This window comes from Babylonia areolata, chromosome 23, assembly GCF_041734735.1.
Source record: "Babylonia areolata isolate BAREFJ2019XMU chromosome 23, ASM4173473v1, whole genome shotgun sequence".
Taxonomy (NCBI): Eukaryota; Metazoa; Mollusca; class Gastropoda; order Neogastropoda; family Buccinidae; genus Babylonia; species Babylonia areolata.
Window position 1 is genome coordinate 16,828,904 of NC_134898.1, and position 21,855 is coordinate 16,850,758.

The window sequence follows — 21,855 nt, forward strand, 5'->3', positions numbered from 1 at the left end:
TTTGTTGTAGAAGTAGTTGGGTTTTGTTATGTATCTCTTGCTTTATCTGTTATTTGTTAATATATATGTGTGGGGTTTTTTTGCGTGTGTTTTGTTGTTGTTGTTTGTGTGTGTGTGTGTGTGTAATTGCTTTTCATTGCCCTGTAAAGAAAGAAGGTGCCCAGAACTTTATCCTTTACAATTTGACTACAAACAAATTTTTGCCACAATGACTTCAACCATGGACACACAGCTAAAGGCTAATCAGATGTACATCAGCTTGCATGTGTGCAATTTTCGTTAATTTCAACACATCAGAATATTTTTTTTTCTAATACAACATGTCTACAGTCACCAGTATGTGACGGGACTTCAAACAGAATTCCTTCCAAAGTTTATTTAACAGAAAACTGGCAGATTATAAAATTTTGAAAAGACAATGACAATGACAAATACTTTAATTGTGAAGGCCATCGAGCCATACACAAATCTACATTGCCGTCAAAAGAGGGCGCTAGCTAGCGGGACAAAGGGGAGGTTACCTACTTCCGGGAGGTTATCGGCCATAGTTACTCTCTCTTTTTCTCCGCATAGGCAGATAGTAGTTTGCACAGAACAGGAATGTCAGACCCCTGCCGGAGTCTGCACTAGTTGGGTCACGGTAAGTATGTTATTTAAACGTAATTTTAGATAGAAAATTTCCTTACATAGCCACACACACACACACACGCACGCACGCACACACACGCACACACACACACACACGCACACACACACACACACACACACACATATGCACACACACACACGCACACACACACACGCACACACACACACACGCACATGCACGCACACACGCACACGCACGCACACGCACACGCACACTACGTAGATGGGTGTTCACAGACATGTCTCTGCGAGGTATCCAAGAGTTCTTCTCGGTGTTTCACGGCATAGTAGATGTACATGGCCAGCTTTCTGTTATGTTCGATGTTGTCCACTGATAATATTTTACCTACATCAGGTTGTGTTATATTGTGAAACAGTTTTTCGAGATATTTTACTCTTACATTCTGATATACCAGACATGCAAACAGAAAGTGATCTTCGTTCTCCTGTATTCCAGGAAAAAATGGGCAGTCGTGACTGACGATTTGGTATCGCTTATTGATGGCTAGTTCATTTATTCCAAACCGAAATGTAATCAAACAGTCTCTAAACTTTTTTTTATTGTAATGCCGTTTATGTATGTCTCAGACTGATGAACAGTTTTGAAAAGTCGATACGTTGAGAAACGTTCGCTGGTCTGCACTTTCAAAAGCCATTCTTGTCTAAAATTTTCAATAAGGATAGCTAAAACAAAACTGCATGCAGGAAAAAAACAACAAAAAAATGGGTGGCGCTGTAGTGTAGCGACGCACTCTCCCTGGGGAGAGCAGCCCGAATTTCACACAGAGAAATCTGTTGTGATAAAAAAAAATACAAATACAAAGTTTTTGTTTCACACTATGTAGAAAACCAGCTTCGTTTGTAATTTCACCTAAAAATTTTGAAAAGAAAAACAAAAAACAAAAAATCCCAACAAAACTGTGATGACTGACAAACTCATGATCAGTGACAAACTTCCAGTGTCAAAAAGTGAGTCGACCCAGCTGGAGGTGTCATCGGCGCCGGCGAACAGCGAGAACGTGAACCTGTTCTTTGAGTTCTACCGGCCCTCCGAGCTGACCGTCTTTGAAGACCTCTACCAGTTCTTCATGTCCAGGGCTACAAGGTGGGTTCTTTTTTTTTCTGGCGTTTCCTTGCTTGGAACGTTGTGTTTCACGTTCTTCTTTTTCTTTTCCTTTGTTCGTGTGCTGCAACTCCCACGTTCACTTGTACGTGCATGAGTGGGCTTTTACGTGCATGACCATTTTTACCCTGCCATGTTGGCAGCCGTACTCCATTTTCGGAGGTGAATATTTTAAGTGAATGGGTGGTCATGACGAGTTGTCCTGCAGTGTCATAATACATCAACTTCCAAGGTATTGATCATAACTGACGGGCGCAATAGCCAAGTGGTTGTAGCATTGGACTTTAAGGGTCCCGGGTTCGAATCTCGGTGACGGCGCCTGGTGGGTAGAGAGTGGAGATCTTTCCCATCTCCCAGGTCAACATATGTGTGCAGACCTGCTTGTGCTTGAACCCCCTTCGTGTGTATACGCAAGCAGAAGATCAAATATGCACGTTAAAGATCCTGTAATCCATGTCGGCGTTCGGTAGGTTATGGAAAAAAGAACACTGAGTATGGCTGCCTACATGGTGGGGGTAAAAACGGTCATACACATAAAAGCCCACTCGTGTCCATACGAGTGAACATGAGAGTCGCAGCTCGTGTCCATACGAAGAATCCAATCCAATGAAGAAGAAGATGAAGAAGACGTTGCATGTTTGTCTCTGATGCACATATGTTCATGCACACAATCACATGTGAGGCATGCACGTCAAGTTGAACATTTTATGCACACACACGTTATGCTGCGTTCATGCTTGTACACTTGCATTTGCTCACAGTCTCTCATGCATTGCATGAGCGTGTGTATCACACAGTTATATTCACACAGATTTGACATATCACACACACAAATACACACATACACACATACATACGCACACCACACACACACACACACACACATGAGAAATAAAATATGCATTGTTTTGCAGAAATTTTCATACATTGATATATTTTTTAAACCAACCTAACAATGTTCTTTGTGACTATAATGTAGCTTCAACATGCATGTTTTAAGTACATGTAGTTTGTGATTTGGTTGGTTAATGTATGAATGGGAGAAGTCTTCAATTTTCTTTTCCTTCGTTGTGCTGAACAGATCTGTGATGATGTTTAATGATAATAATGATAATGATAATAGATAGTGGAGTGATGGCCTAGAGGTAACGTGTTCATCTAGGAAGCGAGAGAATCTGAGCGCGCCGTTGATATTTTCTCCCCCTCCACTAGACCTTGAGTGGTGGTCTGGACGCTAGTCATTTGGATGAGACGATAAACCGCGGTCCCGTGTGCAGCATGTACTTGGCACACGTAAAAGAACCCACGGCAACAAAAGGGTTGTTCCTGGCAGAATTCTGTAGGAAAATCCACTTCGATAGGAAAAACAAATAAAACTGCACGCAGGAAAAAAAAACAACAAAAAAATGGGTGGCGTTGTAGTGTAGCGATGCGCTGCCCCTGGGGAGGGCAGCCCAAATTTCACACAGAGAAATCTGTTGTGATAAAAAGAAATACAAATACAAATATATAAATACAAATACAAAATAATAGATTGTACCGTAAAGTTCGGTCTATAAGCCGCGACTTTTTACCCCAGCTTCAACCTCTGCCGCTTATGCAATGATGCGGCTTATTTGCGGATTTTAACGATCCCGGGAGTGTCACGTTCTCGTCTATTCTTAGCTGCCCTTCAACTCACCAAAATCATGATTTCTGTCCATGAATTTTTGGATGAGCTTCAGGATAGTGTGCTAACTGTTCACGTTTTATAAATCAAATCCGCACACATTAAAGCCTTCAGTTCTACTCTGCTCAAGCATACATCCTCATCATGCCGAAAACGCGACGTTATGGCTATGATGCAGCCTTCAAATTGAAGGCGATCGACCTAGCAGATGACAGTGCAGGCGATGAACCAGCAGCGACCTCCACCTTAATGTTCAGAAGTAAAAGCGAGGCTGAAGTCAGTGACAAGATAGCGGAGGAAGCTGTGCTGGTTCTCTTCAACTCGGACACTGAAGACGAAGATTTCAGTGGATTCAGTGAGCAGGATGATGTTGAATGAATGTGACTATCCGTAAATTATGGATCTTATTTTCGTTGTGTTTATTATTTTTTTTGTGGCACTAGCAGTATTTTTGCTTGCTTTTCTTTGTGTTGTTCCCGCTTGTGTTTATTTCATGACCTACAGTATCGACAGCTTTTCTGTAGTATCAGTATGTGTTCCGGTACTGGAAATAAGTGCGGCTTATAAACCGGTGCGGCCTATGTATGTATAAAGTTAAATTTTTTCCAAAATTTAGTGGGTGCGGCTTATATACCAGTGCGCTCAATAGACCGAATTTTACGGTACTTGTATGGTGCAGACTCCCCATGTAAAGGGCTATAAGTGCCTCACATGAAACCAGGAAAAAAAAAGAAAGAAAAAAAAAAGAGTGTTGTACGATATCTGTGTCTTTTTTTCTCACTTTTTTTTTTTTTTTTTTTTTCTTTAATTGCTTATTGTAGAAAGTTCATGCCGAAAGGAGCAACAGATTTCAGCCCGTTCAAAGTGCGGGAACCTCCGGAACCTGCCGACAAGATGGGGTGAGTAAAGTGTGTGATGAACTGTTTAACATTTTGAAAGAAAAAGAAGTGTGTGTTTGATATTGTGGAAATGCATGTCATTGCATGTTGCTTTTGGTTGTGTGTGTGTGTGTGTTGTGTGTCTCTTCGTTCCCCTGTATGTGCCAGTTGTGTTGGTCGTTGTGAATTGCATGAGCATTGTGCAGCATTGGTAGTTGAGTCGGGTGTAAACTAAATGCATGAGATGTATATTTTGGAGCAGAGTGTGGAATGACATAAGTTTATGTCAGGTTAGTTGTGGTTTGGTTTTTTTTGTTTTATGTTATTTGGTTACAACACTTTTAAAGTATTACAGGTGAAGCTGTTTGAAATATAACGTTTGGAGTAGAATTTGGAGTACTGTCAATTTTTAGATTTTTGAGTTAATTTTCTTTTTTCTTTTTTTTTTTATAGTCATGATATGCTGCACTTCACATTTTATAGCCATATCTATATCTATCTATCTATATCGATCTGTCTGTCTATCTATCTAGGTATTTCAAAGTATTACAGCATTCTAAAGAATATGATTTTCATTCTGCACCCTTAATCTGGTTGGATCCTGTTACATGTCAAAGTAGATGTCACTGAATAAGTTCTGAGGACAGGAAACCGAAGAACCCAGTCATGAAAAATCACACCAGCTGACCATACAGCTTGTCCTGTAGGGTAGAGGGTGCCAGGCAGATCTCCTCTCTCAGACCTCTGAGCGCCCTACAGTCCTGGAGAATGTATTTTTCTGCTTCTCCACATGGACAGAGTGGGGACAGCATAGCATGGACTTATTTGTGGGTGTGCGTGTTTGATTCACTGCGTCCTGTCTTCAAGGGGAAGGTAGTGACCCGCTCAGGTCTGGACAGTCGGTGATATAGAACTGTCTTGGGGCTGCGATGGTTTGAATTGGGATTTAGTGATGGTCTTTGTCTCTGCATTGCATTGCATGACCGTCTTCTGTTTTGTGACAGCTGTTACAGTTTGAAGTGAGATTTGATGGTGGTATTGGTCTCTGCATTGTTTGACATGGCTGGTCTCTGTTCTGTGACAGATGGGATGGTTTTAAGTGAGATTTGATGATGGTCTCTGCATTACATTTCATGATTGTCTACTGTTTTATGACAGCTGGAATGGTTTGAAGTGAGATTTTATGATGGTGTTCGTCTCTGTATTGTTTGACATGGGTGATCTCTGTTCTGTGACAGATGGGATGGTTTGAAGTGAGATTTGATGATGGTATTGATGGGATGGTTTGAAGTGAGATTTGATGATGGTATTGATGGGATGGTTTGAAGTGAGATTTGATGATGGTATTGGTCTCTGCATTGTGTGATCGCCCAATCGAGCTACATAATTATGTGACCTGGTTGGAGACATAATTTGACAAAAAATAAGAACACCAGAGAATCAACAGACAGGCAGAAAATACGAAAAAAAACTTAGCTGTATGAAGAGCACAGGAACAGGAGTCATGATGGCTGCCGGAAAAAGAGGGCGCTAGCCAGGGGGACAAAGGGGAGGTTACCTACTTCCGGGAGGTTATCGGCTGTAGTACTTTCCTTTTCTCCGCATAGGCGGATAGTAGTTTGCACAGGACAGGAATGTCAGACCCCTGCCGGAGTCTGCACTAGTTGGGTCACGGTAAGTATGTTAGTTAAACGTAATTTTAGATAGAAAATTTCCTGTCATTCTTCTGGATCCTCAGTCATGTCCTTCCCAAATCATAGTTAACTGTTTACTGAGGACTTTAAATCGGTTGTGCACTGATCACCAGGGCAGTTTAGTAGGAACAAGGCCGTAAGACAGAACGCATCCTTTGAACATGAAATCAGGCAGTGACCTTTCCGTAACTTAGAAACACATTCACGAAAATGCCTTTGTTTCTTTTCCTGATACTGTGATCAGAAAACATACCGACTTTGTTGCGCTTTGATGTCCTTCCATACCCCCCCTCACAAGGATCAGACTGTTGGCTGTCGTGGTAGATGACAGACAGCTTGGTGATGCCATGGCTTTGGGCAGCCTTCTCGTCCAAACTGACTTGTTTGCGGAATGATTCAGCGCTTATAGCTTTTAGAGGCATTTGATTGGCTGAGAGCGGACTGGGGCAAGACGGCTCGTCTTTTCACTGTTAGCCGCGCGAAATTTGGCCAAGCAGAGCAAACCGACAGGCCTAGTTTGCATCAGTTTGACATGGTAAGTATATGTAACACCAAACATGGAGTATAATACAAACTCCTCCTGTTTGCGTGACATTTGCGTTTTCGGGGAGAATGCACTGCCACAGTTCAGATGATTTCCCTTGGTTCCCTTATTTTGTTGTCAGCTCACAGGTGTCTTTCTTTATGTGGAAAAGTATATGGTGAGAAAGGTAAGGCCAGCTTGGCTGGGTATAGGTCAGTAACATTTTTTAGAATATTTTTTATAAAGTTTAAGTATAGTTGTAGAGAACAAATTTAATTCTGTCTGGTAGTGATGATCATATTTTATAACTGGTTGTCCATATACTTTTGAATGGATGATGCACATTTGATGTAGTGTGTGTGTGTGTGTGTGTGTGTGTGTGTGTGTGTGTGTGTGTGTGTGCATGCACCCACATATAAGTATGTGTGTTTATATGGTTGTATTGTGTGATGTGTGTAGATTTTATTAAAAGCAAAACATTATTGGACCACTGGAATATGCAACATTCAACTGCACACCAATGCTTTGTACTGTGTTTGATGGCACTGCTTCACTGAGTGGTACACAGTGCGATATTTTACTGACTGCAAGGTGATATGGAACATAAGGCACATCTTCTAGATTCAAAGGAAAGAAAGCAATATTTAAGGTGACGAGATCTTCAGGTAGATAGTTGTTGATTTAACCATATGACCATGGCACCCGCTCTTTTTTTTGTCAGTCTCTGCCCTCTTGAGTCCGTTCTGTCCCTTCTTCCCCCCCACCCTTGTGTGTTGTTTCTTTCAATTTGAGTTGTCTGTGGGCTGCTTTTACTTTGATTCATGGGAAGGTCTCATTTGTTTTCACTGTAGCCGAGTGGTTAAAGCGTTGGACTTCCAATCTGAGGGTCCCGGGTTCGAATCTCGGTGATGGCGCCTGGTGGGTAAAGGGTGGGTTTTTTTCCAATCTCCCAGGTCAGCATATGTGCAGACCTGCTAGTGCCTGAACCCCCTTCGTGTGTATACGCAAGCAGAAGATCAAATATGCACGTTAAAGATCCTGTGATCCATGTCAGCGTTTGGTGAGTTATGGAAACAAGAACATACCGTGCATGCACACCTCCGAAAATGGAGTATGGCTGCCTACATGGCGGGGTAAAAACAGTCATACACGTCAAAGCCCACTCGTGTACATACGAGTGAATGTGGGAGTTGCAACCCACGAACGAAGAAGAAGAAAAAGTTTTCACTGTTATCGTCATTCTTCCTTGGTTGGAGGCCAGTCTCCATACAATTCTGATTCGTGATAGTGTTTCAACAGATCTAACCATATTGTAGGGGCACCATGCTAAAAGGCACTGTCAAAGTGGAATTAAAAAAAAAAAAATGTATCACCTTAGGCACATGGTCAAAGTTGAGTAAAATATATATCGCCTTATAGTCTGTAAAATACAGGATTGTGTTATGGAAGACTGTCAGTTATATCAGACATTATTCAGCCATATATTAGTGTAGTTCTTTTGCTTCCTTCAGCTTTCTCATACAATTATTGTAGATATTATATTTGAACACTGTTTCTTTCTTTTTTTTCTCTGTGTTTGATAGTAAAAAACTTCTTGGGTGAGCATTTTGTTGGTATACGAAGCTTTTCTGCAGCTCATCTCTCAGTTTTGATTGATTAGTTCTCCTGTGTGATATATAACATCTGTTGCATAACCCTATGAAAACCTGTGCCTTGTTTGAGACCTCCCCCCCTAAAAAATAAAACCAGTTAGTAACATGCGGACTTTCGTTTCATTTCCATTTGCTTCTTTTCAGCATGCTTAAGCTTTTGATTCTAAATCTGACGTGAATGTGAGGTAAAAAGAGTTATATCCCTGCTTTCTGTAGATTTGGTGCGGATGTTATTTTAGAATGTAATTTGAGACAAAGTTCAGGCTATCTGTTTGCATGACTCCCAATGCTGATGGAGAATGCTTGGAAGGAGAAAGTAACCTTCATTCCACATCCAGAACATAAAACAGTGCCTGTGTCTGCGATGCTGTGGAGGCACTCGCAGAGCTGATTCCTCTGGTGCCGCTTTTACTTCCCTTTTGCTTTCTGCTATTGAATTTCTTCCCCTACTGTTTGGAACCACTACTCTACAGTGCCTGTTCAGTGCCAGAGAGTTTTTTGTATTAAAACAAAAACTAAAAAAGTGCCGTCCCCATGTCCGGGAATCTGAGAATTCAGGAGTATTGAGACGTATAGAGAACTGAAAACTGGCAGTACTTATCAGATTCTTATGCATGAAGGACGCGCTGTAGGACTAGTCCTATTTGGGAAGCACTGAGTTCTAAATTAACTGTTGTCAAAGGTTGTACGAGCCTTGTCTGTCATACTTATGAGCCTTGTCTTTCATAATTAGCGACATTGATTGCACAAAATGAGACCATGGGGTCTCCTGGTGCTGTTGTGAAATTTGAACGGAATGTTGACGGGCGCAATAGCCGAATGGTTAAAGCGTTGGACTTTCGATCTGAGGGTCCCGGGTTCGAATCACGGTGACAGCGCCTGGTGGGTAAAGGGTGGAGATTTTGACGATCTCCCAGGTCAACATATGTGCAGACCTGCCAGTGCCTGAACCCCCTTCATGTGTATACGCAAGCATAATATCAAATACGCACGTTAAAGATCCTGTAATCCATGTCAGCGTTCGGTGGGTTATGGAAACAAGAACATACCCAGCATGCACACCCCCCAAAAGCGGAGTATGGCTGCCTACATGGCGGGGTAAAAACAGTCATACACGTAAAAAGCCCACTCATGTATATACGAGTGAATGTGGGAGTTGAACCCCACGAACGCAGAAGAAGAAGAACGGAATGGTTTGTCCACATGCAGGCTGTTGTGCATTTGTTCAACAGCACGGCATGCTTGTAACTTGATGGCTGCAATGCAAGTGCATTTTTCATGATTTAGAAACTTTGAACATAACTTTTTTTTCTTTTTTTTTGTTAAAATCGTTTAAAGATTTCTCGTGATGTCCAGTCAAAATTTTATGGTGTGCGCAGATAGTGGAGTGCTGGCCTAGAGGTAACGCGTCCGCCTTGGAAGGGAGAGAATCTGAGTGTGCTGGTTCGAATCACGGTTCAGCCGCCGATATTTTCTCCCCCTCCACTAGACCTTGAGTGGTGGTCTGGACGCTAGTCATTCGGATGAGACGATAAACCGAGGTCCCGTGTGCAGCATGCATTTAGCGCACGTAAAAGAACCCACAGCAACAAAAGGGTTGTTCCTGGCAAAATTCTGTAGAAAAATCCACTTTGATAGGAAAAACAAATAAAACTACACGCAGGAAAAAATATTCATGGGTGGCGCTGTAGTGTAGCGCCGCGCTCTCCCTGGGGAGAGCAGCCCGAATTTCACACAGAGAAATCTGTTGTGATAAAAAGAAATACAAATACAAATACAGCATGTTGTATGAATGGTTCATGAAGTGTGAGCCTTTAACGGTTGCTCCACTCCTTACAAGCGTGTGCACTACTGCTGTACAAGCTTTTTGTGTAATCACTCTGCAGGTGTTGGCATGAATCACCGGTGAAAGCTTTGTGCTGTGATTTAAATATGTTTGGCATCTTTAGCATTGCTTAAAACACGTTTCTTCACCTTTTCATTGTTGTGTGTTGATGAGTGGCGTGCTTTTGTGTGATCGTTCAGCAGGCGTTTGCACAGATCATTATTGATTAGTGAGTCTGTGTTTTAACCCGGTGTTCGGTTGTCAGTGTGTGTGTGTGTGTGTGTGTCCGTGTGTCTGTGTGTCCGTGGTAAACTTTAACATTGACATTTTCTCTGCAAATACTTCGTCAGTTGACACCAGATTTGGCATAAAAATAGGAAAAATTCAGTTCTTTCCAGTCATCTTGTTTAAAACAATATTGCACCTCTGGGATGGGCACAAAAAAAATTAAAAAAAGAAGGCTAATTATATGCAAACTGCATTTACTGTTATATTTATATTTTTTGCATTCTCTGAACTTGGCACTTTGACCTCTTATTCTGACACAACAACAAGAGGAGTCATTATTATCATTTTTTGTTCAAACAGGAACTTCTTTTGCTAAACATGGAATTTTTATTTATTTTGCAAACGTTTTGGTGCAGATAGTAAAAAAAGGGAAATTACTCTGTAATTAATGCTAGGGGACTTAATTTATCACAAGTGAGTCTTGAAGGCCTTGCCTTGCCTTGTGTCGCATTCATTTTCCGTTCCATGTTGCGTGTTGTTGAGTGGTTCCACGAATCATCTATTAAGGCACTGTGTTGTGATGTACTGGTACATACATTGGTGCGTCATCCTAAGTGTTGTTTGAACGCATTTTTGTTCTCCATCGCATGTTGTGCTTTTGTCGAGTGACATCACTTTGACGAGTGTTGTGCTGTTGTTGAGTGGCATGGCTTTGACGTGTGTTGTAAGTTGTTAAGTGGCATCACTTTGATGTGTGTTGTGCTGTTGTTGAGTGGCATTGCTGTGATGTATGTTGTAAGTTGTTGAGTGGCATGGCTTTGACGTGTGTCGTAAGTTGTTGAGTGGCATGGCTTTGACGCGTGTCGTAAGTTGTTGAGTGGCATGGCTTTGACGCGTGTCGTAAGTAGTTGAGTGGCATCGCTGTGACGTGTGTTGTGCTGTTGTTGAGTGGCATCGCTTTGACGCGTGTTGTGCTGTTGTAGCATCGCCCGCTTCCACCCCTTACGTCTGACCAGCAGTGCTGGAAACTTGTCCTTTCTGCTTAGCAGGTCAGTACCTCAGGGGTTGAGGGAGTGGGGGGGTCAGGGGGGCTGGGGGGTCGGGGGGCGGGGGGAGTTTCATGGTGGTGGGTGGGTGGAAACTTGGGAAAGGGAGATTTGGAGATGGAATGTGGAGATTTTTATTGTTTTTTTTGTTTTGTTTTTTGTTGTTGTTTTTTTTTTTTTTTAGATTTAAGGTGGTGGTGCTTTCCTTTTGTTTTCTTTCTTTTTTTTTTCTTTTTTTTTTTTTTAATTTTTAATTTGTGGGTCTGGTGGGGTGTCTTTCCTGTTGTCTTGGTTTTCTGTTCCCTTCCAATCCCATTTTTATTTATGCTTGTGATTGTTATAGTGAATAAAGTCTGGAAATTGTGGCAATGGGTACACACATACTGAGTCACTCACACACTCATTCGTGCACACACACTAGATGTGTACACGCACGCACACACACACACACACACACACACATACACATGCATATGTTAAAAGACACCTTTACAAATATAGCATGATTTTCAAGTCTCTTTTTCGTTCTGGGTTTGCTTCATTTAAGAATCAAGTTTATAATTCAGTAGTTCACTTTTGATATTATTTTGATTTTCTTTCTTTTTTCCTCATTTTTCATTTCCCTGTATCAGTTTCTTTTTTCGTTTTTTTCTGTTTCTAATCCAGCTTGAATATATCATATGCCTGCATTGGGTTTTTTTTCTAACCAGACAAAGTTAACCCTTTCACCGCCAGTCGATTTAGAGTACAAAATTCCCTTGTGGTATAAACACAGAAAAGACCGTGGCTAAATATCGCTGGGGACTCCCCCCTGCGATGTATAGAAAATAGGGCCTATCCTACCAGGATGCCCAGCAGATGAGCAGAAATGTGCTGATTAGAAAAAAAAAAAAACAGAAATAAATAAACATACAAAAGACAAAAAAAAACCCAAAAAACAAAAAAAACAACAACTGGGGATCATTGAAAATAAAGAGGTTTTACTGTGCCACAGATTGTTGTTCGAAACACAGATTGGACTGGATATTTTCATTTGCTTTGGGAACACTTTTCTTCCCCATGTGCACAAATATCTATTCTTTTGTTTTTGGAGGCAGACATTCAGTGCTTTTGGAGGTATCTGTGAGCTACGTCTTTATACTGCTTGGTGAAATTTCTTTTTTTTTTTTAATGTTCATTGATGTTAACAATTTGGTGGCACAAGTGAACCGGTGTTTGAAGAAAGGAGCTGAAAGGTAGCGACTGGAGTCCGTTCAGCAGAAATTGTATCTGTCTGTCTGTCTGTCTGTCTCTTATCCGATTGTCCGTTTGATTGTCTGTCTGTATATCTGCCTGTCTGTCTGTCTGTTTGTCTGTCTCTGTCTAATCTATCTATCTGTCTGTCTGCCTGTCTATCTGTCTGTTTGTCTATCTGTCTGTCTCTGTCTCTCTATCTGTCTGCCTGTCTGTCTGTCTGTCTCTATCTAATCTGTCTGTCTGCCTATCTGTCTGTCTGTCTGTCTATCTGTCTGTCTGTCTGCCTGTCTGTCTGTCTGTCTGCCAGTCTATCTGTCTGTCTGTCTATCTGTCTGCCTGTCTGTCTGTCTGTCTCTATCTAATCTGTCTGTCTGCCTGTCTGTCTGTCTGTCTGTCTATCTATCTGTCTGTCTGTCTGTCTGCCAGTCTATCTGTCTGTCTGTCTATCTGTCTGTCTTATTGATACATACACACACATATGTGTTTGTGTGAGTGTGTGTTTATGTGGTGTATGTGTGTGTGCATTGCCTGCATGCATGCATGTGCAATAGAAATTCCTTTTGTTTGCAAACATTGATGCACAGTGTGTGAGTTCCAGGACACAGGTATCCTGTCTCCGATGTTGTGCTTTGTGCATGCATGCGCTTGTCTTTAGTTTTTTATTGTGTGTGTGTACATTTGTGTGTGTGTGTGTGTTTGCTTGCTCGCACATGCGTTTTCATGCATGTGTGTGTGTGTGTGTGCGCGCGTGTGTGTGTATGTGTTTAGGGTTTTGGGGTTTGTTGTTATCTGTGGATGACCTGTTACAATAGTTATGTATTGAAACTACAAACACAATTGACTATGAAAGATTACAGCTGGAAATAGCTTGATTAAATATCCATTTGCAGAACAAAGACAGATATTATATAAAGACAAATATTATATGAATTGTAACGATATGTAAAAAGTAAACAGTAATATGCAAGTATATAAATGGTATTATTGGCTGAAAGGGAGAAAGACAAGCAATGATATTCAATGATATGAATGGTACAATTAGCTAAAACGAAGAAAGATACATAATAGGGAGCATGCTTTCAAACAATGAGAGACAGATACTGCCTCGTGGTTCCGTGAATCTTCCAGTTTTAGCAGTTCCCAGTTGTTTGAGCAACAGCAGTGATGTTTCCTTTGCATCCGTAAATGTTCGTTTTGAGACTGTTTTGATTCGTTTTCGTTTTTGGTCTGTAGCCAAGAAGCGAACCCCAACATCACGGGGAAGGACTCTACAGTGTCCACGCTGTCCCAAGGGTCTGAAGATTCCTCCAGCTCGGAAGACTCGAGCGTTGAAGCTGGCGTCCATTTGTCAGAATCCTCGAGCCCGTACGATTCTGAGCAAGAGTCCAGTTACGTCTCGTTCAAGGTAACTTTGTAGTAACTTACTGTCTTAGTAATAGGTTTTGTTGGGTTTTTTTTCTTATTCTTTTTGGTATGTTGTGTGTGTGTGTGTGTGTGTGTGTGTGTGTGTGTGTGTCTTCTTCATCCATTCACCAAGAATGTTATTAGATAATTGTGTGTGTATGTGTTTGGTGTGTATGCCTGTGTATGTTTATTAATTTTCGTCTTTTTACAGTAAAATTAGACAATTGTGTGTGTGTGTGTGTGTGTGATATCTGTACAAATTTTTCTTTTTTTTCTTTTTTTTTGTGATTATAAATTCTTAGTGTAAAACCAGCATATTTTCACACACACACACGCACACAAACACATATAAATCAAAATGTATGCGTGTGTGTGCATTTGGCAGTGTTGTGACAGATGAGTTGTTGTGTGCCAGGACCTGTTCCCCTCCATGAAGAAAGTGTACGACTCTGAGATCAAAGAACCCAACGACCGTGACCGTAACATCTATGACAGGTATGTGCCTCGTCCACTGTCTGCTGTGTGTGTGTGTGTGTGTGTGTGAGGGGATGTCTGTGTGTGTAAGGGGTGGGGGGTGGGGGGGTCTGTGTGTGTGTGTTTGTGTCTGTCTGAGATCAAAGAACATAACTGGGACCGTTACGTCTATAACAGGTGTGTGCTTTGTCCACTGTCTTGTATTTGTGTGTGTGTGTGTGTGTGTGTGGATGTATTTGAAGGGATGTCTGTGTGTGTAGGTGTGTGGGGGGGGGGGTGTTTGTGTGTGTGTGTGCGAGGTGTTTTTTTTTGTTTGTGTACATGTGTGTGTTGATGTATTTGAGGGGATGTCTGTGTGTGAAGGTGTGGGAGGGGGGCCATCTGTGTGTGTGTGTGTGTCTCTCTCTGAGATCAAAGTACCCAGTGACCGGAACCATAACATAGATCTATGACAGGTGGGTGCCTCATCCACTGTCTGCTATGCGAGTGTGTGAGTGTGTGTGTGTGTGTTGATGTATGTAAGGGGATGTCTGTGTTTGTATGGGGTGTGGGGGAGGGTCTGTGTGCGTGTGTGTGTGTGTGAGTGAGTTTGCGTCGCTACACCGAGAGCGCCACCCTTTTTTTTTTCTTTTTTTTTTTCTGCATGCAGTTTTGTTTATCTAAGTTGATTTTTCAACAGAATTTTGCCAGGGACAGCCCTTTTGTTGCCATGGGTTCTTTTATGTGCGCTAAGTGCATGCTGCACACGAGACCTCAGTTTATCGTCTCATCCGAATGACTAGCGTCCAGACCACCACTCAAGGTCTAGTGGAGGGGGAGACTGTGCCATGATTTGAACCAGTGCGCTCAGATTCTCTTGCTACCCAGGCGGACGCGTTACCTCTAGACCATCACTCCACATCTCTGTGTGAAATTGAGGCTGTTCTTCCCAGGGAGAGCTTGTTGCTACAGTTCAGCAACACTTTTTTCCCCCCCCCCTTCATTCTTCTGCCTGTAATTGTATCTGTTTTTCTGTGAAAGTGGATTTTTCTACAGAATTTTGCCAGCCACAACCCTTTTTGTGCCTTTGGTTCTTTAACGTGCGCTGATTGCATACTACACACACAGGACCTCTGTTTAATCGTCTTGCCTTAATGACCAGCATCCCACAGCAGTATTCAAGGTCTAATCAGTAATGGAGAGGGGGGGATAAATACTTGTGTATGTGTGGGATTCAACCCGTGTGTGCTCAAATTCTCTGGCTTCCTGTTGTGCAGGTACGTGGAGATCGGCAGAGGCTGTCACCAGACGCCGGAGGTGCGGGGCGAGCGACCCTTGTGCATGTCCTTTGAGCGCTCCATGGCTCCCCACCGGGCCCGCAAGGTGCCCCAAGGCCTGGACATGTGAGTGGCCGTGTGTTGGTTTGTCCTCGGTGTTTTTTTATTTTTATTTTTATTTTTTTTAATTTTTTTTTTTATTATTATTATTTTATTTTTATTATTATTATTATTATTATTATTATTATTATTACTACCTTTTTCTATATTATAATTATTATTTATTTATTTGTTTATTTATTTATTTATTTATGTAAGCTTATCTATTATTTATTCACCCTTTTTTTTTCTTTTTTTTTCTCAAGGCCTGACTAAGCGCGTTGGGTTATGCTACTGGTCAGGCATCTGCTTGGCAGATGTGGTGTAGCGTATATGGTTTTGTCCGAACGCAGTGAGGCCTCCTTGAGCTACTGAAACTGAAACTGAAACTGAAACCTCGGTGAAGACTTGAGTGGATGCGTGACTGTTTTTTCGTCCTATTTGTTTTGTGAAGAAGACTTGACTGGTTGTGTGACAGTTGATTCATTTGGTTGAAGACTAGACTTGACTCTTTTGGAAGTGTTACCTTTTGTTTGTCGTACATCTGTTTGGTGCAGATTTGACTTTTGTCGTACATCTGTTTGGTGCAGATTTTCTTTTCTTTTCTTTTCTTTTCTTTTAATTTTTGTTTATTTATCCTTTTTTCCTTTTTTTAAAAAAAAATTATATATTAGTTTTATTATTATTATTATTATTTATTTATTTATATATATTTTATTTTATTTTTATTTTTTATTTTTTTTAATTATAAAATTTATGTTTTTTTCTCAAGGCCTGACTAAGTGCGTTGGGTTACGTTGCTGGTCAGGCATCTGCTTGGCAGATGTGGTGTAGCGTATATGGATTTGACCGAACACAGTGACGCCTCCTTGAGCTACTGATACTGATACTGATACTTGACTGGAAGTTTTACCTTTTGTTGTACATCTGTTTGGTGCAGATCTGACTAGAAGTGTTACATTTTGTCGTACATCTGTTTGGTGCAGATTTGACTGGAAGTGTTACCTTTTGTCGTACATCTGTTTGGTGCAGATTTGACTGGAAATGTTACCTTTTGTCGTACATCTGTTTGGTGAAGATTTGACTGCAGTGCAAGTGTTACTTTTTGTCGTACATCTGGTGCAGATTTGACTGGAAGTGTTACTTTTTGTGGTACATCTGTTTAGTGCAGATTTGACTGGAAGTGTTACCTTTTGTTGTACATCTGTTTGGTGCAGATTTGACTGGAAGTGTTACTTTTTGTCATACATCTGTTTAGTGCAGATTTGACTGGAAGTGTTACATTTTGTCGTACATCTGTTTAGTACAGATTTGACTGGAAGTGTTACTTTTTGTCGTACATCCATTTGGTGAAGACGTGACTGAATGTGTGAGTGACCGTTTGTCAATTTTTTTTTTGGTGAAGACTTGAATGACTGTGTGAGTGACTGTTTGTCATAGATTTGTTAAGTGCAGACTGCACTGGACATGTGAGTGATCTTTTTTTTTCTTTTTTTTATAATTTTTTTTTATGGTTTTTGTTTTTGTTGACTGCTGTCCTTTTTCTTTTTAATCTTGTCCAGAGATAGTAGCGGTATTTGTAGATAGAAATCAAATAAGTTTTGTGATAGATGCAGTTACTTTTCTGTGTTTGTTGTGAATGTGTACGCTACCAGTTTTGTGATGAATACGTTTGGTAGTGTGTGGTGTCTGTGTGTGTGTGTCTGTGTGTGTGTGTCTGTGTCTGTGTGGTTGTGTTCATACAGCAGACAAACTGGTAAGCAGTTAGAAGTCAACATGGTGAAATACATCCTCCTGCTAACATATTGATAATCACATCTGTCCACACTGACCAGACGCACCAAAGAAAAGAAAACTGTACTGTCTGACAGCGGTGGTGCCACACGCTCTGTTTCAGCTACCCCATCAGCGGCTTCAAGCTGGACAGTACCTACGGAGTTGAACCCCCGCCCGTGAGTCTCCAGTCCCAAGACATCTACAAGGCCTACGTGGACCGCGGCCGCTACGGCGCCGGCCCCCCCATGGAGCATGACCTGCGGACCTACATCAAGTACATGCAGATGAAGTACATGTAGACACCGGGCCAGTGCATGGGCAGTACATGTGTACTGAGCCAGTGCATGTGAGGTACATGTGTACTGAGCCAGTGCATGTGCAATACATGAGTGCATGGAAAGTACAGAGTAGACTGGGCGAGTGCTGTGCATTGATTGGTGGTAAGAGTGGACACCCGCCTGCCAGTTTCTTACTGGATCTTGTGCCATCAAGCAGTTTAGTGATTTTAGTGCAGTTGGGACCTGAAATAAAAATGAAAAAAGACTGGTGTTTTTTTTGTTTTTTGTTGTTGTTTTTTTGGTTTTGTTTTTTTTGTTTCTTTAGCCATTCTTTCCCTTTTTTGTGTGTGTGTGTTTGAAGGCTTGCTGTTCCACGTTTGTTTGTATTGAATGATGAGTGGGTTTCTGTGTGTTGGATGAACTGTCCAGCCGGTCCTGTTTTCAGGGATATGCATGCTGTGTTTCTGTGCGTTTCCATAACATGCCAAATATCTGCCGCGGATCATGGGATTTTTAAACTTGCGTACAGGATCTTTTGCAAGCCACTAGCTGTTCTGCAGTTAGTTATGTTGATGCGGGAAGGTTGGAAAAAAACGACCCTCCCTCCTTTCTTTCTTTTTTTTTTTTTTTTTTTTTTTTTTTTGCTACCTGTCAGGCACCATTAGTGGGATTCAAACCTGGAAGAAAGGGGAAAAAATGCTGGGTGTCTTTAGTACCAAAAAAAAACTTTATTTAGACTTGGGGTTTTGATATGTCTGGCTGCAAACAGGGCATTGGTTGTGAGCCAACTTTTTTTTTTTATCATTATTCAAGCAAAGAATGAAAGATATATTTATGCATGAATGGCAAATCAGTAATGTCTAAAGAAATATGTCATAACTACAGACTGTTTAAAACTGGTTTTCAGTGTGGGCAATATTTTGACTTTGTGGATAAAAAGTGTTTTAGGGACTGTTCGATAAAATTACGGCTTGGTTTGCTCCCAGTAAATGGATCATTTTTCAGGAGAACATTCAAATGCAATTCAAATTACACATGTGAAATTTGTAACGTGGTCGAAGATGAAAACCATTTTATAAACAATTATGTCCTTTATAATAACCTATGGCAAAAACATTTGAACTCTGAAGGTCAATTGTATGTTCACTTGCTGAAGAATGGTTCTGTTTACAGTATTTGTATACTCTGCGTTTATATATTTAATGCCCTGAAGATACGACAGGAATTCTTTCACAGCAATGAAGAAACTCAGAATTAATTTACTTTGCACAAGAAGCACTTTTGTTCTACAAGTTTAAGTTAGTACGTATATTACATTTTGTTGTAGCTGCGTGATCACCGTATTGAGTACTTTTGACCTCTTTCTAGAGGCCGGAGGCCTGGAGATTAAAGTTTTTGTTCTTGTTCTTGGAAACCTTGGGTCAACATATGTAAATGTTCAGTGTTGTGATCGTTTGGCTGTTGTGCCCCTTCCCCACTCTCCCCCTCCCCCCCCCCACCCCCCTTTCTTTGTCCCAGCTTTTTTTTTTGTTTTTGCAATACGTGTGTCTGAACAGAGACACAAAATTGTTACTGTAAGTGCTGAAGAAACTGTTGTGTGATGATCTTGTCCAGTTATACGGTGGTGTGTTAACATATACTGTCGATCAAGCCAGTCAAACTTTTTGACCAATATTGATTATGACATTGTACTGTTGCATAGTTGGTGCTGTGAACTGATCCGCAATGATGGAATGCTGAAATGCCTGTACTGGTTGAATAAAAGGAATCCCCAGTGGAGATACCGGGGGTCTTTCAGTATAAATAGCATCTCTGCCCTCTGGAAATTCTGGGCTAGAAATTTCCTCTTTTCTGTCACTGTCTTTGTTTCTGCCTGTTTTCTTTCTTCACTGACTGCTGTCTCCCTTTTCTGCCTTCCCAGTCCATTCCCCTTTCTGTTTTTTCAAGCAAGCCTTGACACTTTTTTTTTCTCATTTCCACAGTCTATGATGTGCTGTCAGTGATGTTTTTGGTCTGGTGATTTAGGTAGTGAGATTGTAAACTCTGGGATGGGCACTAGTTCAGTATGGGTGTTGGTTCCTAATGAGAATATTTGGAACAGACTCTTGCAGGAGATTAGTTGGGTTTTTTTGTTGTTGTTTTTCTTGTGTGTGTGTGTGTGTGTTGTTGTTGTTGTTGTTGTTGTTCATTTGGACCAGGGGAGAGTAATTACACCATGCCTTTGTTTGAAGTAGGCTAAACAAAGTTTAGTATGGGTGTTGGTTCCTGATAAGAATTATGTGAAAACAGACTCTTGTAGGAGATTAGTTGGGGTTTTGAGTGTGTGTGTGTGTGTGTGTGTGTGTTTATGGTGTTATTCGGACCAGGGAGAGTAATTACACCATAACTTAGTTTGAAGTGGGCTAAACAAATTTTAAGTATAGGCGTTGGTACCTAATGAGAATATTTGTAACATAATCTTGCAGGAGATTAGTTGGGTTTTTTTTGTTTGTTTGTTTGTTTTTGTGTAGTTTTGTTGTTGCTGTTGTTGTTGTTCATTTGGACCTGGGAGAGTAAATACACAAGGACTTGGATTGAGGTGGGCTAAACAAATTTCAATATGGGATTTGTTACCTAATGTAAATATTTGGAACAGACTCTTGCAGGAGATTATGTTTTGTTGTGTGCGTGTGTGTGTGTTTTTGTTTTTTCCTTTTGATCAGGGGAGTTTACACAATGACTTTTGCTGTCATCTCACAGAAGACTTGCTGAAGATCCATGAAATATCCAGGATGTTCAGTTTGCCAGTAATCATCAGGAATCCAGTCCCTTTGTGATTGTGAACAGAACCGAAGTTGTTTGAAATAGAGGCTTATACTGAATTCTGTTCATTGAATATTTTGTTTCGATACGACATTGTGATATGGCTGATTCATGTGTGTGGCACCTTGACAGTTGATTATTTAAAATATAAAAAAAAACATTGATGTGACTGTGTGGGTTTTTTCCCCCACTGTGATATCTTGACTTTGTGAGTGCATGTGTAATATTTTGTCGATTTCTTGTATGTGTGTGTGTGTTAGTGTGTGTGTGTGTGAGTGAGTGAGTGTGCGTGTGTGTGTGTGTTTGCATGCATAGCACATGCATCATGGAAAGTGAAGGGTGGCAAGGGAGCATGATTTGATGTGTGGCTATAACTATAGGAAAGACAGAATAAACGACACGAAATCGTTGGAAGAACTGACAGTGGACCAGAGTGAAATGTGAAAGAAAGGCAAGGGATTTTGGGATCGTGTGGATCTTGCTTGTGACAACTGAAAGCATGAATACTCACTGAAAATAAACGTGACAAGAGTTGGGAAAAAAAATGTATGTGATCTTGGGTCAGTGTTCATTTGTGCATTTGTTCTCTCTCTCTCTCTCTCTCTCTCTCTCTCAGATGTGTAAGTCGCCCAAAGTGCTAATATCTTCACCGTTGGAAAATAAAGATTCATTCATTCTCTCTCTCCCTCTCTCTCTCTCCCTCTCTCTCTCTCTCTCTTACTGACCTGCTGTTCTCTATCACATGTTTCATGTAATATGAGATTGTCTATTCATTAGTTGATACTGTTTTATTCTCGCTCTCTCTCTCTGAGTCTCCCTCTGTCTGCCTGTCTGTCTCTGTCTCTCTCTCTCTGTCTCTCTCGTTCACCTGTGACATTTTTATTCTCATACTATTTTATATGTTGAATTATGCTTCCTTTGGCAATGAGCACCCCCGCCCCTGTTATTGCTATGTGTTTTTTTTTTATTAGACTTACTGCTTTATATTTACATTAGTATTTTTAACATACACAATGTATGCTTATGTGTGTGCGTGAGCGAGAGAGAGAGAGAGAGAGAGAGAGAGATTGTGTTGTGTTCTGTTTTTGGTTTTTTTGTTGTTGTTTTTTATATGTCGATTATTAATACCATGCTTGTGCCTCTGTGTGTGTGTGTGTGTGTGTTAGTGTTATTTTTACCATGCTTATGCCTTTATGTAGTATAGTATTCGCATTCTATGACTTTAAGTAGCATTGTGTAGTGCA

At 41.0% G+C, this 21,855-nt stretch overlaps 1 protein-coding gene across 3 annotated transcripts in view; it reads left to right on the top strand.

The window, feature by feature from the left end:
• LOC143297810 (polyphosphoinositide phosphatase-like) overlaps positions 1-21,855 on the top strand; it is a 47,386-nt gene extending 25,531 nt beyond the window's left edge. Inside the window, exons 18-24 of one of the 3 annotated variants that reach the window (XM_076610318.1) lie at positions 1,609-1,753; positions 4,262-4,339; positions 8,119-8,133; positions 13,756-13,927; positions 14,342-14,421; positions 15,657-15,782; positions 17,653-21,855. In XM_076610318.1, the coding sequence (XP_076466433.1) occupies positions 1,609-1,753; positions 4,262-4,339; positions 8,119-8,133; positions 13,756-13,927; positions 14,342-14,421; positions 15,657-15,782; positions 17,653-17,830 (794 nt within the window). In that variant the 3' untranslated portion in view covers positions 17,831-21,855. Of the gene's footprint in view, positions 1-1,608; positions 1,754-4,261; positions 4,340-8,118; positions 8,134-11,223; positions 11,290-13,755; positions 13,928-14,341; positions 14,422-15,656; positions 15,783-17,652 lie in introns of all 3 variants that reach the window. The other 2 variants (XM_076610317.1, XM_076610319.1) reach the window with 2 other exon arrangements.